This window comes from Corvus hawaiiensis, chromosome 8 (assembly GCF_020740725.1).
Source record: "Corvus hawaiiensis isolate bCorHaw1 chromosome 8, bCorHaw1.pri.cur, whole genome shotgun sequence".
NCBI classification, from domain to species: domain Eukaryota; kingdom Metazoa; phylum Chordata; class Aves; order Passeriformes; family Corvidae; genus Corvus; species Corvus hawaiiensis.
The window spans coordinates 19,339,584-19,356,465 of record NC_063220.1 but is presented as its reverse complement, the minus strand read 5'-3'; the positions used below and the strand labels follow the sequence as shown (position 1 = coordinate 19,356,465).

At 44.9% G+C, this 16,882-nt stretch overlaps 1 protein-coding gene across 1 annotated transcript in view; it reads left to right on the top strand.

The window, feature by feature from the left end:
* The window catches only part of PKD2L1 (polycystin 2 like 1, transient receptor potential cation channel), a 32,476-nt gene extending 21,652 nt beyond the window's left edge, over positions 1 to 10,824 (top strand). Inside the window, 12 exon segments of the mRNA XM_048311359.1 lie at positions 320 to 576; positions 1,437 to 1,661; positions 2,014 to 2,242; positions 2,617 to 2,787; positions 3,495 to 3,676; positions 4,588 to 4,708; positions 5,285 to 5,383; positions 6,091 to 6,212; positions 6,535 to 6,652; positions 6,882 to 7,018; positions 7,769 to 7,916; positions 8,947 to 10,824. Coding sequence (XP_048167316.1) covers positions 320 to 576; positions 1,437 to 1,661; positions 2,014 to 2,242; positions 2,617 to 2,787; positions 3,495 to 3,676; positions 4,588 to 4,708; positions 5,285 to 5,383; positions 6,091 to 6,212; positions 6,535 to 6,652; positions 6,882 to 7,018; positions 7,769 to 7,916; positions 8,947 to 9,294 — 2,157 coding nt within the window. The 3' untranslated portion in view covers positions 9,295 to 10,824.
* Positions 10,825 to 16,882: the final 6,058 nt, after the last annotated feature.

Genomic DNA, 16,882 nt, shown 5'->3' with positions numbered 1-16,882 from the left:
CCTTGAAACTTGTGGTGACTGAAGTAGAAGAGACAAAGAGACTTGCAGGGCTCTTGTCTCTTCATTAGCCATAGAAGGTGCTGCAAATACATTACAGGCCTATGAGAAACTAACAATGACCCTGCTGCCCAGCATTCCTCCTCTACCACCAGCCCTGGTCTTTCTTCTCTTTAACACACATCCAACACAAATTTCTACTACTTTCCATCCTGGGGAGCAGAGGGGGGTGGGTCAGGTCTTACTACCTCAATCCCAGACTAAGAAAATTCCTCTGATGCATGAGCTATGAAGGAGCTGTTCTCCTCTCCCTCCTTTGCAGTATGCACAAGGTCCCCTGCTGGATAATCTTTACTGGACAAAGTGGTACAACAACGAGTCCCTGGCAGTGCACAGCACCCAGTCATACATCTATTACGAGAACTTGCTGCTGGGTGTCCCACGCATGAGACAATTGAAGGTGAAGAACAACTCCTGTGTGGTCCATGATGACTTCAAGGAGGAAATCTCTGGCTGCTATGATGTATACTCCGAAGAAAAAGAAGAAAGGGTCTCCTTTGGGCTCATCAACGGAACAGCGTAAGTGCATCTAATCCAAATTAGTCTCTTCTAGTTCAAGTAAGAACTGCTGACCTGCAGGATGTCGGGGATGAGCGTCTCACATAAGGCTAGAATTCCCCTTGCAGTCAGAGGCAGCAAATCCTTTTTGTCTATCAATTTGAGTGGATCAAGTGTCTCTTTGTGAAGAAGCACAACAGAATGAGTGGCACAACAGAATGAGTTTTCATGTTGGGAAAGCCATGGAAAAATCCAGTGGAAAATTAGGAAGAAGTTGTTGCCTATTTTTAAGAGAGTGAGGATAAATAAAGATTTTTGGGACCAGATCCACCAAATGGCAAGCTGGCATTCAGCTGGCAAGTTACTATTTGCTTTCCTCCGGGATTTCAGGAGCCAGAGAAAAGGGAGTGCATCCCTTTCATCTTGACAACCTACTTCTCTATAATAATGTGAGGTAGCTGCAGTTTAATAACTCTGCTCACTCCATGAGTCTTGATCCATGAACAAGAAGCTGTTATTCATTAGGAAATATGAGCACAAGAGCATTCTAAGCAGATGGTTGTGTGTGATATGGTAGAAGGCAATAGAGTGGATCCTGAGAGTAACCTCCATGAAAACAAGACCAATATAGCCAACAAACCTCCGAATTTTCCCTCCATAGTATTGCAAATCATGTTGTGTCACTGCTGGGAAGCACTAAACCATAAAACTAACACTAGTGGAGAAATTGTGTGGGGTCAGATCTGGAATAGGAATTAAGTGCCAATTCTTTAATTTAAAACTGCTCTGCCCGTTGAAGATATAGTCTAATTTCTCCTGGGTACAAGGCCATATCCAAGCCTGGGCCAGTGAAGCCTTTGCTTGCGGCTTGTCTGTTGCAGGTGGAGGTACCATTCTGAGGAGGAGCTGGGTGGTTCATCTCACTGGGGAAAACTAACCAGTTACAGTGGGGGAGGATACTACATAGACCTCAAGATGACCAGAGAAGAGAGTGCTGAAGCCCTGCAAGTCTTGAAGGAGAAACTGTGGCTGGATCGGGGAACACGAGTCGTCTTCATTGATTTCTCTGTGTATAATGCAAATATCAATCTGTTCTGTGTTCTGAGGTAAGCTGAGTCACGATGAAAATTCTTCAGCCTCTTGCATCTTCCTCAATGCCATTGCTTCTTAAAATGCAAATATTTTATTATGGTCCACCAGTGGGGTGGGTCTGAGTGATGTCAGTAGAAATTGTATGGATTAGTCTTGCTCTTCCTGAAATAGCCGGTCACACTTCTCGTCACCTTTCACCCTTTCCTATCAGAGGCAGTGGAGCAGCAGAGATATGGCTGCATAAACACGCACACAACTCTCACACTCATGGTCTAGTGGATAGGTCATGTTCAAGTGTGATGCCTCTCAAAATTATCTCTGAGCCTCCATCCCCTAGTTTGTAATTGTTTCCTTGTCCCCTTCAAGGTTAGTGGTTGAATTTCCAGCCACTGGTGGTGCCATTCCCTCCTGGCAGATCCGCACAGTGAAGCTTATACGATATGTCAGCGCATGGGACTTCTTCATTGTTGCCTGTGAAATTGTATTCTGTGTCTTTATCTTCTACTATGTGGTGGAAGAGGCTTTGGAGCTCCGTATCCACAAGCTTCAGTACTTCACCAGCATCTGGAACATCCTGGATGTGGTTGTCATTCTGGTGAGGATCCTTGCACGCTTTTTTGGGGGAGCAATGGCAGAGATATAAGAGCCAAAATAAATGAAGGAATGTGAAAATTAGTCTAGCTGAGACAAGAGCTGGCACATGTTTTGCTCTAATACTAAAATGAACTGCAGAGTACATGGACACACGCTCTTGTGTCTGGAAGAACTGCTAGGAGAAAATTCTTTCTTAGAGATGCCACAGAGACTGTGAAGTGAGGGCATCATTCAGCGCATCAAGACTGTATTTCCATAGCCCACCACTAGACTGCAGCTCTGAAGTGGGATTCCGATGAGTTCTGTGACATTTTAATTTCCATGGAAAGCATGGAAACAGTGGTCACTGCGGACTATTCCTCTTCCTCTTTGCAGCTCTCCATTGTCGCTATTGGGTTTCACATCTTTCGCACCACTGAGGTGAACAGGCTGCTGGGAGAGCTGCTGAAACACCCCAACACCTATGCAGACTTTGAGTTCCTGGCATTCTGGCAGACACAGTACAACAACATGAATGCAGTCAACTTATTCTTTGCCTGGATCAAGGTATTGTAGGGGGTGTGGGAGGTGCCAGGTGTCCAATCAGGCCTCTTCTTCTGGAGAGCTTGAGGGTTGTCTCTTCTATCCCTCTGAGTAAATGAGTGTAACAGCTATACAAGAGAGGATTTTCTTCAAAGTCATATGCTCTGTTTTGCAGTAAATCTGGGCAACTTTTCACCCTGCATTCTGAGGTCAGTTATTTGGAGATAACAGTCAGGAATATGAGCTCAGACACTGTGGCGTAAAAGCGGTTTTAGAAAATCCTGAGTACCACGTAACTTAGTCCACCCTGTACTATTTTGGTATTCTTGAGGATAATCTTGCAAACCATGTTTTTTTCATGATGGTCATTCAACAGCTGGAAATGACTCATCTGATGATATGGACTTTGCATTTCAACTAAAGCATCTTGGCGTGGTGGAAAGCCAGCAAGGGGCTCCTCATTAGCCTTAGGACATTTGTCCTTCTAGTAGTCCCTGTTTATATTTTCCTTTGACAGAGGGAACAGTCATACGTTTACAAACCCAGAGGAGGATGGTGGCACACCTGGGACAAATATCCTGAAGAATAAGCCACCATTCCCTAGCCAACTTTCTTCTCAGTACTTTGGTCCTATAGCGAGCTTCTTGTCTTAGTAAGCATGTGCATACATGAAAAAGACTGACCTAGCTTATGTTTTGGCCTAACTTTGTCCCCATTCTTCCATCCTGCAGATATTCAAGTACATTAGCTTTAACAAAACAATGACCCAGCTCTCCTCCACACTGGCACGTTGTGCTAAGGACATCCTGGGCTTTGCCATTATGTTCTTCATTGTCTTCTTTGCCTATGCCCAGCTGGGTTACCTTCTTTTTGGGACACAAGTGGAAAACTTCAGTACCTTTGTTAAATGCATGTAAGTGTGTAAGTTAGTACCATAATTTTATCGAAATAATTTTAACTGCTTTCCACTCTTCCCGCCAGTTGCAAATCTCAATGTCAATCAGACACGTGTTGTATCTCATCGTAATAAAGCCACAATGGTTAATAAGTTGCTCACAGCCTTCTGGCTGTGACATCTTCATGGACAAAAGAATACAACGAGAAAAATGAGGGCTACAGGCAGATTTCTATTTGTCTGGTGTTTATCAGTGAGGACAAAAGATATGGTGGATATTGGTAAGGATATCTGTTTCCAGAGAAGTCCCACAGATAATGACCAATATATCTGAGATGGAGGATGAGCGCACACACACAGAAGGGAGTGTTGGGGAAGTGAGTTAAAGTCCCATCTCAGACAATCCTGCAGTCTATGGGCCTGCTCAAGCAATGTGTGATGTTAATGGAGGTATCTGTTACAGCAGTGGTTTTCAGCTTGTGTTTCACAGACCTCTGGGCATCCAGGTCCTGCCTTTGAGGGGTCTGCAAGAGAAAACGGAGACAAAGAAGCTTAGGATCAATAGACTTAAACTTCCTTCATTATAGGAGCTATGAACTGCAAGTTGAAGAGCACTGTCCAGTTCTAACATCCCTCCAGAGTCTCACAAACTCTCAGCAAGAGATGCCTCTGTTAAGTCAAATGCCTTTAATAAGGGAAATTCAGGTTGTTTTGGTTTTGATTCCTGTTTATACCAAAGCACACTTTGGACGACCTGAATTTGTGTGGAAACCATGTTTTATTTTCCTCTAGCTCTAACCAGATCAGCTCTGGTTTGTGCCTGTGCCCATCTGGGCTGCAGGCAGGTTCAGGTTCACCTCAGGACTGTCTGAAGGTGTAGGATAAGTGCATGTGCCTTTGTGTGACCCTGTGCTCTTTCTTTCTCCCAGTTTCACCCAGTTTCGGATCATTCTTGGTGATTTTGACTACAACTCCATTGACAATGCCAACAGGGTCCTTGGGCCTATTTACTTTGTCACCTATGTGTTCTTTGTTTTCTTTGTGCTCCTGGTAAGCAACCAAGTCCTCCTTGTCCCTGTATTGAGAGCAGTGCTTGAGAGACCCCTCCTGACAATCCCTGGGTTAGGTGCAGTGCAAATGCTTAGAAAAGGAGTTTCTGGTTGCAGTGCAAATAGCCCACAGTAGGCAAAGAGTGTGTTACTACGACTGGGGATTTGATTATTAGGGTGATTAAGGGCCGACATCTGTTAAGGTGAAGACTGAAACTGACTGGCTTCCTAGGCAATGGATGCAGAGGGATGCTCATAATAACCAAGTTAAACACCCAGTGTCAGGAGTCCAAATGTAACCTAAGACTTTGCAAGAGAAGCTACCAAAGGTAGTATTTGATGTGGGAACAAATGTACTTCCAGCCACTGCTTTAACTGCAAAAACTTAAGAAAGCACGGTGTGGTTGAAGCAGGCCTTCTCTTCACCCTCTTTAATTTGCCCAAGAGATACCCCATGGGGAAGCAGCTCCTGGTTTAACCAAGTCCTGCACATCTGTGCCTGTTTCTTGCTGCTTCTGCTGTTGGAGCAGGCAAGATGTCTCATGCATATTCATCTCACTTCTTCACCTTTTTCTAGAACATGTTTCTAGCCATCATCAATGACACCTACTCAGAAGTCAAGGAGGAGCTTTCGAGCCAGAAGGATGAGCTACAGCTCTCTGACATCTTGAAGCAGGTAATGAATAGTGAATGCCATGCTGCTTTCTAGCTAAATCATGAAGCATATTTTGGAAGTCCCTGACCTAAGTGGAATTTACTAGAGAGAAACAACTCCAGACCCCCGTTCTTTGCATGTCCAAGCGTCACAGTTCCTTTCTGGGATAAATCAAGCTTCCAGACCCTTTGGCAATGAGAAGATGAGCAAGCAGGTCTTGGAGGAATCCTGTTACTTGATGTAGTGTTTCTGAGAGACTTTTCTTCCCAGGATGGTCTCTAGACAAAGTCCTTCATAGAGGTAGAAGTACTTTGATCAATAACATGGCAAGCCTTACTTTGCTAAGCTGAGCCTGTTACAGTGGCACAAATCTGACTCTCCCATGGGCAAATTCCAGAAAAGCTCCTGGAAGGTCACAATTCTGCTGTGGGACCAATATTCTGGAAAGAATAGTATTTGAGACATTATCTTAAACAGTGGATGTGCTGGGAAATCAGATAAAGGAAGAATTGGGACAAGAAAATCAGAGGGTTAGGGTGTTGGTGTCACTCTGAAGGCATGAACCTAGTTTAGAGATGAGGTTCATACAGCAGTGTTTTATTTTTGCTTGTGGAAAGCTTAAAAACCGCTGGTATTACTCAGCATATGCTCACCTGTATTGCATTGCCTGCTCTGCTCTACTCTTCACGGTTCTTTGTGCATGGTTCTGTGTGTATCTTTGGTAACAGAGCTACAACCGGACACTCACGAGGCTGAAACTGAAGAAGGAGCGGATTTCCGATGTGCAGAAAGCCCTGCAGAACAGAACGAAACAACTAGACTTTGAAGAATTCAAGAACAGCTTGAAGGAGTAAGTGAGTCAGTTTGAGGGATGCCCACTTAGTCCTTTCTCTTAGTAATGCAGGTAATTTAAATTTTCTGCTTTTCAAGACAAGGAGAGCAGTTAGCTCAGATCTGGGCAATTTAAGACTCAAAAAAAAAAAAAATTATCTTTCCTCAAATGTTTAATCTCCTGTCCTAAATAGGTTTGTTTAACTATTTCTTGCCCATTTGGGATGTCTAGGTTTGCCACTGGCAAGAGGAAACAACACACTGATTTCAAAATTCCCACTCTGTTAGAGCTTAACAGTGTAATTCTATGCTTTGAGCTTTCTCTTTCTATTCTTTTGCAGACTGGGCCATGCAGACCATGAGATCACAGCAGCTTTCTCCAGATTTGACAAAGATGGCAATCACATCCTTGACGAAGAGGAGCAACAGCAGATGAAGCGTGACCTAGAGGCAAAAAGGGTAAAAAAAAAGGGCAAGGAAAAAAATCTTCTGTTTGGTAGAGATCACTCCAAAGTGGCCTCAGGAATCTTTGGGTTTATGGTATAAACTAAGCAGGCAAGTAAAATATAGTTCCAACTCTACCTGGAAACAGCTGAGTATATCACTGCCTGTGAAGCTCTGTGTTATTCACAGTAAAGCTGACCACAGAGTCAGTATCCATATTTGCAGGAGTTTCTTTGTTCTCCAGGTTGCTCTGAATACAGAGATTGAAATTTTGGGGAAATCCTATGGTGACAACAACCTGGATGAGAATCTGACCTACATGGAAGCAAGGAATAACCACACCAATAAGGCCATCTGGGTCTCCAAAGAAGAGTTCCAAGTGTATGTTTGTGCTGTCAGTAGTTTAACCCCCCTGCAAAAGAGGGGTCCAATTTCCTGCTGTTTCCTTCCCTGATGTGACTCTTTACAGTGGTGCTGAGCAGTTTCAGTAAGATCTTGTCCCTTTTATCTTGCATGTGTGTAAATAAGCAGGTAACCAGTACAGTTCTAGTTATGTAGTTTGCTTGTTCCTGTAAAAGATTGAATTAAGAAATTTTGCTTTCTGCCTCTTGAATAACCTCTTCACCTGTCATGTGGCCACAGGCAATATTCTGTCATGTTTCAGGTCAGATAACTGGGCCAGGGAAAGCTGATACCTTTACAAAAGGTCCTGTAGCAATAAATATCCTTGATTTGTAGCCTAGTTGGCCTTTATCCTCCAGGTCCAAGAATAATACTTGGCTAATTCTTCCATAGGAGAAGCATGAGATAAATACAGCACAGAGAATCAGGATATCCTGATTCTACTATTGAGAAACACTGAGCAAACCACATAGGGCCATATCAGAGGAGAGACAGGTGCAGTATTTAATGGTGGTATTATACCGTGTCTGGGCTGGGACCCATCCTAAGCAGAACCACTGATTACAGACAAAAACACAGTGTAGCAGGTAGTTATCTCATCAGTGGGTGTGAATCAGTTATCTGATGGGGAGCTTTCACTTCTATTTCAGGTCTCTGGGACATGTCTGCTGCAAATCGTACTAATCATCACAAGAAAAAGCTTACAAATGCTCTCCATGTTTCCCTCAGCCTCCTGCATCGTGTGCTGCAGCTGGAACAGTCTATAAACAGCATTGGCTCCAAGATTGATGCTGTGGTGAACAAGCTTGATGTGCCAGAAAGAAAAGAGCTGAAGAGGAAGGATCTGTTGGGCAAACCATTGGGTGATGTTAGCAAGGTTGGTAGCTCTCCACCACGCATTTGAACCAGCTTCAGATCAGGTGACCAGCCCTGCTGGGTGAAAGGGCCTGGTATCATCTTTGCTTTTCCAATCCTCATTGACATAAGACGAAAAGGCCTGGGCAGGGGCAGGGTCAGCATTCTGTATGATAAGTCTTTTCTGTTTAAGCAAAATGACACAAAACCTCTTGCTTTCGTGTCCCCTCAGTTAACCATGGTACCTTTAAACACACCTTCTGGCTCCTTGGAGGCCAGCCTTACTCCTGTGGCAGTGGATAAAATTTGCCTGTCTTCAGTTGCTTTGTAACTGTTCATCCTCAGACATTAAAATGATCAAACTGTCCTCTCCAGCAAGAGCAGCTCATGGCTGTCATGGACTGTGATCTTAACATCTTGCCTGTGGATTATTTATCACACATAGGGTGGAAGGTTGTCAGCTGTGTGCTTATAGCATCTCCCTGCAGAATTCTGACTTTTGCCAAAGACTGCCCACATTGAGTCAGCCAGTGTATTTTGGCTCTTCACCTTTAAAGTCAAAGGCATCAAGGCATGTGGGAGCCATGTCACTACTTCAGGTTTTTGTGGCTTCAATAATGAGCGGAGCCAAACAGCACAAAGTGACCTTGCAGATTCAGAAAAAAGCCATCCCTTTTGCAGAGTAGTCTTGTGATCCCTTCCCATCTGAAAGAGTGTTTTGGGAGGCCCTCCTTCTCATGTGAACATGCCCAAAATCTTATGCAAGTGTTTGCTTGCAGATTTGCTTTGCCACAGCATTTCTGTGAATGTGCTCAAAAGGATGAAAAGGGATGAATCTCTCCTTGTTTTTCTAAAGCTTGAAAGTGCATTCATCAGTGTATTGCAGCAAACAGTGTATTGGATCTCTAATAGACAGGCAGGCTTGTTCTAATTTCTGAAAGAATGTGGGAAGATATTTTAGTGTCATGCACACCTTGCCTCTCTCCTGGACTGTTGCTAGGCTTCTTGGTAGCTTGCTGACATTGCAGGTCACGCTTTCTTCTTGTTCACAGGAGGAAGAAGCCAGACAGGAAGAGCTGCACCCCCAGAGCCTAGACCAGATGGGGAAAGAAGAAGCAGAAATTTGGGGGATGGAACACATACAGATAAACAACTTGAGTGGCAACTCTTCCCAAAAGGAGGTCTATCACATCTTGCCCAAGTCAAGTGTGCTGGGGTCTCAGGTGCCCAAGAACCTCTAGCCACAGTCTGATGCGCACCCCTACAGCAGTGCTCAACAGCCCAGTGCTCCCAGTCTGGCTGTCATGGTGTACCAAGTCACTGTCAGCTGTTACCCCACTGTTAGGATAATCCAGACAGCTGGACACAGACACCACTATTGCCAGGAACTCTTAGTATGAAAAATCAGGGATGCTCTTCTCCAGTGTAATGATGTATCATGCCACAGAGCTAGAACCTCTGCCCCCCTTCACCTTCTCCCCTGCCCCTATATCTTGGGAAGAGATGAAATTTAGAGCTAGGTGATGTATTAGATTTCTGCCTCTGAACAGGCTGGCACAACATCTTTTATCTAGCCTTCCCCAAAAAGTAGGGACCCCAAAACTCTGAACATTTGAGTCCAGAATGGCATATTGCAACCTGTTCCAAACACACAATGGTCTTCGGGAAAAAGATGTGGCTGTCATGTAAAGAAAGCAGAGTATAATCACCAGTGTGAAACAGGAAGAAGAAATGTAGTTGTTTCTACCTGGTTACAGCCAGTTTTATTCTGCTGTAGTTTGTTCCCAGATTACCTTGGTAACCCTCTCTGTACCTGAGACTCAGGTGTTGAGGAAAGAGGTTACTAGCACGTAACTCTGGATAACCACAATGAGAGTTGACTGCCAGTGTAACTGGGAGAAGGCCTGAAATATTCTAAAATGAAAAGCAGTTGGTACTGGTGGAGTCCTAGGTCTGAGTGTTAGGGAGCAAACTTCTGGTTACATGATTTCTAACACAGCCGTTGACACTAAGAAATCTTTGTCATTTACTTTCACACTCCTTAAATTGCATCTCAAGGTTCTTGCACATTGCAAGCTAGCACCATATACAAAGTTTGATGCTGCTTCTTTTTGTCAAGGAAACAAATTTTCAGTTGTGGGTGCTGACATCATTTGCATTAAAGAATATTGTGAAAATGAGCTGAATATCAGTTTTTCAACCACATGCAAAACACTTCCAAGCATTTTTCTGTTTGCTGAGGTTTCTCTTTCCTTGTAATTGGGGCAGACTATTGCTGCTATTACAGGGCCACTATAAATATATTTCAAATACCTTAATCACTGGTATTCCGCAATAGTTAGCCTCAAATAGGCTCTGTAGGCTTAAAGCCAATAGAAATGTGAGCTGTACCAGACCACTGCTAACAGCTCTCATTAGTGCTACACTGTTTAGTGTGCTGTGCAGTGATAGGTTTAGTGGGGACCTTGTGCAGGGGCATCTTGTATTGTCACCTTTTTTAAGATGGATGTGTCACTGCATTCTGGGGAAAGCCTCTCTGGCAATGTCTGAAGGACCTCAGGATGAGCCCTGTCCTCAGATGGCCCAAGTTTCAGGGCTGTCACCACCACAAGATAGTCTTACTAAATTGAAGCAGAGGGTCTTCAACTACGAGGGCCCAGCGGGGGCTGTGAGAAGGAGCTTGTTGCCCCACACACAGGGAGCTTAGATTTCAGACAGGAGCTGTGGAGGCAGGAACTGCAGGGTCTCATGACTCACTTCCCATCATCAGCTGCTCCTGCTGTTGGGGACAAGACTTACCTGTGAGATGTTGCCACGGTTCTTGACTCCCAGTTCCACTGAATTCGGAAGTGAGCAAAACTTCTTACCTTTAGCTTTACTAGCTGAAAATAGAACAATGGTGTTACTTACTTCCTCCTCCTCTCTGCATTGAAGCTATTCTCTTATTCAGAAGAAAACAGCCTATGTCAGGAGAACTTCCTGAAATAGGCTTCTTTTTCTCCAAATTTTAATTAAACAGAAAATTCATATGCTAAATCGTAATTGAACAGAGGAGCTATGTGCTGTATAATGGGGCTCAAAGAGTGCACACAGCCCTTTGTAGTTAACTCATCAGGTCTTCTGTGTGTTGAAAGGCACAGAGGAAGGTTCTTACAAATTAATTTGTAAGACCTTGTTTTAGATCCTGGCTCAAGAGCAGACTACGGGTACCAAGGTATAATTGCAAAGTAAAAAAAAAAATTGCTGTTCTTTTGAGGTCTCTGATAGAGTGTCCGCCTTTTCCATGGACCCAAATTACTGGATGAGGTTCTGAGTCTGCATTACAGCACAGCTATCAAATGCTTGGGATGCTGATCTGTGAGGAACTAAGTCCGGCACTTTGGGAGAGATCCAAGCAGTAACTGTCTGCTTCAGGTGGTTGAACCTGTGCCAGTAGTCAGTGTAAGATATGTTGCTGGCTGAGGCTGAGCTCCTTAACCTAGCAATAACTACCATGAGGGGAACAGGATCCTGAAATCAGGTTCTGCCAAGAAAATGAAGGTAAAACTTATTATCTGTAAAGCTTGGCTTTACAAAGCCTCAGATTTCTCACAAGGGAGAGTGTTGTTTAGATGCTGTGTTCAACAGAGAAGGCGACTCAGGGCCTCCCTTTTTGCATTGCCCAGTGTTTCTGTTCCCCTTCCGAGCTGTGCCAAACCCCAGGACCAGCCCCACAGATTACCTCCCACTGAGGGAGGGATGCTGCAGCCACAGCAGCACAGTGTAAGAGCCCTGCCTGTCACCACACACCAGAAGATAACCTCCACTCCCCTGCTCCTTTCTGCACAGGGACTCCCATAACTGTCACGGAAGGCAGATGAAGTGCAGAGGTGTGACAGCTGAACTCAGATCCATGGGACAGTGACCAACAGCCTTAGGCAACCAGCTCCCAGGCACTGAGTCTGCTCTTTAGGGCAGTAGGAGGAACAAAATGGTGATATTCATGTGCAATGTTTGTTCACACCTGAAACTTGGGAAACCAATTTTCCCCTGCAAAGGGAGAGCATGAGAGCTTCCACAGGGCCATTGCTGGGAGAGATGTCTGCCTCTCACTCTGCCTGTCTCTGGTAAATGCAGGAGACTCTAGCCTAGCTTGCCAGGTCTCTTCCTTTCTCTCTGGCAAGAACAGCCTGGCAGCTTTCTCTCCCTTGGACTTGGGGGACAGCAGTCAGCCTGCCATGTTGAGGAGCCCTAAACTAGCTCTGGCTGGGATCATACAAGACCTGCAGGCTATAGTGGTCTCCCAGGTCAGCTTCTTTCCCCTTCCTGGCAGAAAGACCACTTCCCCCTGTGCAGGAATTTTAGCAGTGCTAGTGCTTCTCAGTGTAAAACAAGTTCTGTTACTGGCATGTGCCTGCACCTGCATTAATCTCTTCTCTCTTTCTTGTACATCTTCATGCCACTGTGCCTTGTCTGTTCTTTGTGCATGTTGTCATGCATATGATGTGTCCTAGAGGAGGGCAAGGAAATTACTTGTCCCCAGCATTTGCTTTTGTGTAATTATCAATTGTGTTTTCAAGCTGGTTGAGAAATAACAAATACGCCAAATGGTAAATTCATACAGCTTCTCTTTTCAGATATGTGTTGTCAGGCCTCCCATCAGGAGCAGATATTACTTATATTACTTATATTACTGATATTACTTAGATGATATATGTCTGATGGGGAAAATAAAGTATTTTCTTCCTCAAAAAAAGGTGCATAGTTGCGTTTTGTTTCAATCTGCAGAGCCTTCCAAACTGCACTGTGCCAGCTGTGCCTTGAAGTGGTTAAAATCTTTGGGAAGAGGTTTGGAAAAGCATAAAGTGCTTTGAAGAGATATCACCAGTTATCACTGTTATTTATGTTGGCAGTCGCAGTGGATGTGGTCTGAGGCCCACTCTGGCAGGTGCTGTCTGTGCTCCTGACTCAGAGCCAAGGGGGAAGGAAGCGGTGTCCTAGCCATGATTTCAAAGTCCAAGTGAGGCACAGAGAGATTCATGGGTGTGTGCAGGGAAGGCCATGGCAATGATGTCTGAGAGGAGGCTCAGGCATCTGGCAATAAGCAGCCCCAACCAGCCGTGGCTACAAGCATGGAAAGCTCCTGATAGCGTCTCTTTGCTGTGTCTCTTCAAGAACATGATGCCATTGTCTTAACAATGAGCAAGCCTAACTTTTCATGTTTAAAAGGAACACAAATCCCCAGACACCCCACAAATACAGCCAAGCTTCTAGGTACCTTATCAGCCTGTTTTGGTTTACCAATAGATGTCAGTCAGCACTACTCACAACCCTTTGCACCTACAGCCCCTTCCTCTTCCATTTTAGAAGGGGACCAGAAACAAATCTCTCATTTGTTTTACTGAAACTGAGATACAGAAAAATTCCCTTCGTGGTGGCAGAGAAAAGACAGAAGCAGAATCCATGGTTTCCAACAGGTAATTTATGACACTAGACTCTCATACTTGTGTATTTGTTGCAAGCTTTATCCATCTGGGCAGGTTATAATTCTCCCTACAACCTGTGAAAAGGGTTTGCACAGGTTTTGCTCATTTTTTAAAGTCTTGTGAAAAGTTCTTAATGAGTGCTACTAATAGCCTGGGGCTGCTGCTAACTGGTCAGTCCTTAGCACAGAAGGTTGTTAGCTGGAGGCTGCCCTGCCCGTTTTTTTTACGAGCACGCCCTAGCAGGAGGCATTTATAAAGAAAAGAGCAACATCAGGGAACAACTATCAGTATTCAGAGTTTATCAGCAACTAGTGAAAAAGGGAGGGGAGTAGCCAGCAGCACCTGATGATCTAGCTGATTACAAGCCCAGATGATGGATGTGCCATCCTTTTGCTGGTCATAGAAACCCTAATTCCAGGTCTCCAAACATGAAAGCAAGGAGCTCTGGGAGTGTGAGAGCAGTAAAAGTAGGAGGAATTTCAGTGAGTGCGAGGTCCAGCCCCCGTCCTGGGCTCAGAGGTTAAGGGATATGGTAACGTGAACGTGCCGGGTTTTGGAGAGACATGGCACAATTCAGCGCTTGAGGAACGAAGCAGCCCTGCTCACGGCCCATTTTCAGAGGTGGTAAATGCCGGGCATAGCTCATTGCCAGCCAGCCATGCTGCACACATGCCAGGCACTCAGGCAGGTGACAGAAGGGTGTCGGCCCCGCGGGGTGGGGTGAGAGAAAGCCCAGTCCTGGCGGAAGAGTGCCGAAGGAGTGGAGAAGTTCAGTTGACAAAACAATGGCTGTGCAGTGATGGGTCTCCAGCCTGAAGTCAGTCAGCTTTGCTGAGGCGTGCCATACAAGTTACACAGGCAAGAGCCTGTGCGCATGGCAGTAACAGGGCTCTGCACCACAGGATGTCCCAAACAGCTCTGGATGGTGCTGTTTCCTGGACACTGCCATCCCCAGAAGATACCAATCGTTACTCTGATGGTACACTCACCTCTAGGTGCTGGAAGGCGCCGCAGCCTAAGAAGGGACTGGGAACCCATCCCAAGTGATCATTTCCACTGCTTGTGACTACCTGTGGGGTCCCCTTCTGCAAAAAGCATCAGAAATAGTAGCAAAGGGTGAGCTCAGAGAGAAAAACTTCATATACGTGCGCACACACACCTGCAGGTGCCCTGGCCAAGACAAACACCAGGCAGTGGCTTCCCTGAAAAAGATGGCCAAATATATAGATGAGTTGGGACACAGTGGAACATAACCAGTGAGGCCAGATGGAAGGTGAGTAGAAAGAAGTCTGGCATAAGTAGCTTAGGAGTGTTCTGCTTTTTCCTGTGGCATTACTGTGTGAGTTGTGCAACCAAGTGCTTCCTTCTCTTTGTTCTCCTCTTTGTTACTCCCTTCATCTTCAAGACAAAAATGCAAACATTTAGTCTGGCTTTCTGGTTTGGGTTATCTTTGCTAACACTTGCTACCTGGTGATTCCCTGCTTTTCTTCCTCAGTTTACTTGTTGATAAATGTGATTTTCCTGCAGACTGCATCAGAGCAGGGGACTTCTGAGATTTCTGAGCCTTTGCACTTTTTCTTTCACCTACTGCGATGCTCTGCCCTGTTTCATGGCATGGTAGTTCTCTGTCAAGATGACATAGCACTGGTGGGCCTCTAGGAAGGCACAAAAGAAGGGAAGAGTTATGGATGAGATAGAGCTAGTTTCTTATCTCTCCTCCAGAATGCAAGCTGTTTGCTATAATAGTATCTCACACTCTTGCTGTTGTGTAGGGTCCCTTGAGGGGACGAACACTTTGCGATTCTGGGTGTACAGCACCTACTGCAAAAAAAAAGTCTGAATGTGTTCAGGGCTGCCACAACAAATCCTAATGGCAGCAGCTCAGGCCTTGGGAGTGGATAAAAGTTAAACAGTTTTTAGGAATGTCTCATAGGGCAGCCTGGACTTTGTTCCTGAGGAAGGAGGTGAAATGCCTATGTAACAATGTGTATGTCAACATTCATGTCTAGCAAGGGAACTGACCTCTGCAGAGCTGAGTTTGGACAGATAAAACACACTAATCCTGTTAGCCTCCTGCAGGCACTGAGGCCCTCAGAAGGGAAGCAGAACGATGGAGTGCCCATTCCTGACTCACAAATAGCAAGACAAACTGTACTTGAAGGAGTCCTGCCCAGGAGCTCGGGTTGAGTGTGGGAGAAAACTGTACTGCGGATTGTGTGTTGTGGCCCCAGTTTAGCATGGTGCACTTCTTCGTCTGAAGTCCCAGGCTTTGTCTTAAAGGCTTGAGAATACTATAGGGGCAGTCACGACTGGCGTCTCTCCCCGACCTGCTGGGCTGGAGAGGACATGGGAGCTTTCTTTTGCCTTTGCAGGCTCCCGAACACATCACTAACAGCAGCGAGTAGGAGCGATCAAAATCTGAGCATATTTATGATGTCATCTTTTTAACTCCTGAAGAACTGCTGTGGTGGTTTAGATGCACTAGGCACTTTATCTATTACCTCCTTGGCTGATTACTTGCTTTACTAGATAATACCTGTGTGTAATTCTGCTGATCCTGTAGTTCAACTATTCATGATTTCTGTCAGAATGAAGCTCATGATATCTCAGTGTAGTGCACTAGTTAAATACTGATTTCCTTTACTCTTAGATTTGCTTGAACCTTTTCTTATCTTTAACCAATTAAGGATTTAGTGCTACTATGAATTCAGATAATGGACTAAATGATTAACAAAACTTGACAGAGTCAGATTTCTTCTACATAATCTGCAAGTCTTGCAAAAGTCGACTTCCCCAAGGCAAGCAGCACTTTACCCAAGTAAGGGAGGCCAGTCAGCACTAGCTTTGACATGATGAGCAATCAGGGTGGAAAAAGCAGGATGAGATTTTTTTTGTGCCTAGGGTGGTGAATTTGTAGATGTAGCAGATACAGCACATGTGTACACATCTGTACGGGGTGTGTCTTTTGGAATGGTTTACTGGAGCTTTTGGAAAAGAAGAGCCCAGGAAGTATCACTCAAGCACCTTGTCTGATATTGCCATCTTCTGCACTGATCTCAGAGCTGCTTTTATACAGTGATCATTGGGATCTGCTTATTGATGCATTCAGTAGAGAAGGCAATAGTACTAATCACCATACATTTCCTCCTGGACATATTTCCTCCTGCATATTTCTTATGCACTCTCTTGCTGGTTCAAGTCCCTGAAATATTTTATGAGCTTTAAGAAATTCAGCGTTAGGTAGGATTAAAAACACCCTGGATCCTCAGGTCAATAAGAGCAGCATCCTAAAGAAAGCAGTGGAGAAACAGCAGGACTCCTCAAAGCCTCACTTTCTGCTAGATCCCTTTCCCCATGCCCAGGATGGTATCATGGTCCCTCCTGCTCTGCAACCCTGTAGTGGCAGCCAAATCAGAGGCTCAAGGCAGCAGGAGCCAAGGAGCAAGAGCAAAGATCTCAAACCTGTGCTAAAATCTGCATGAGATCTGAAACATGACCCAGGCTGTTCTTTCCTTGCTATCAC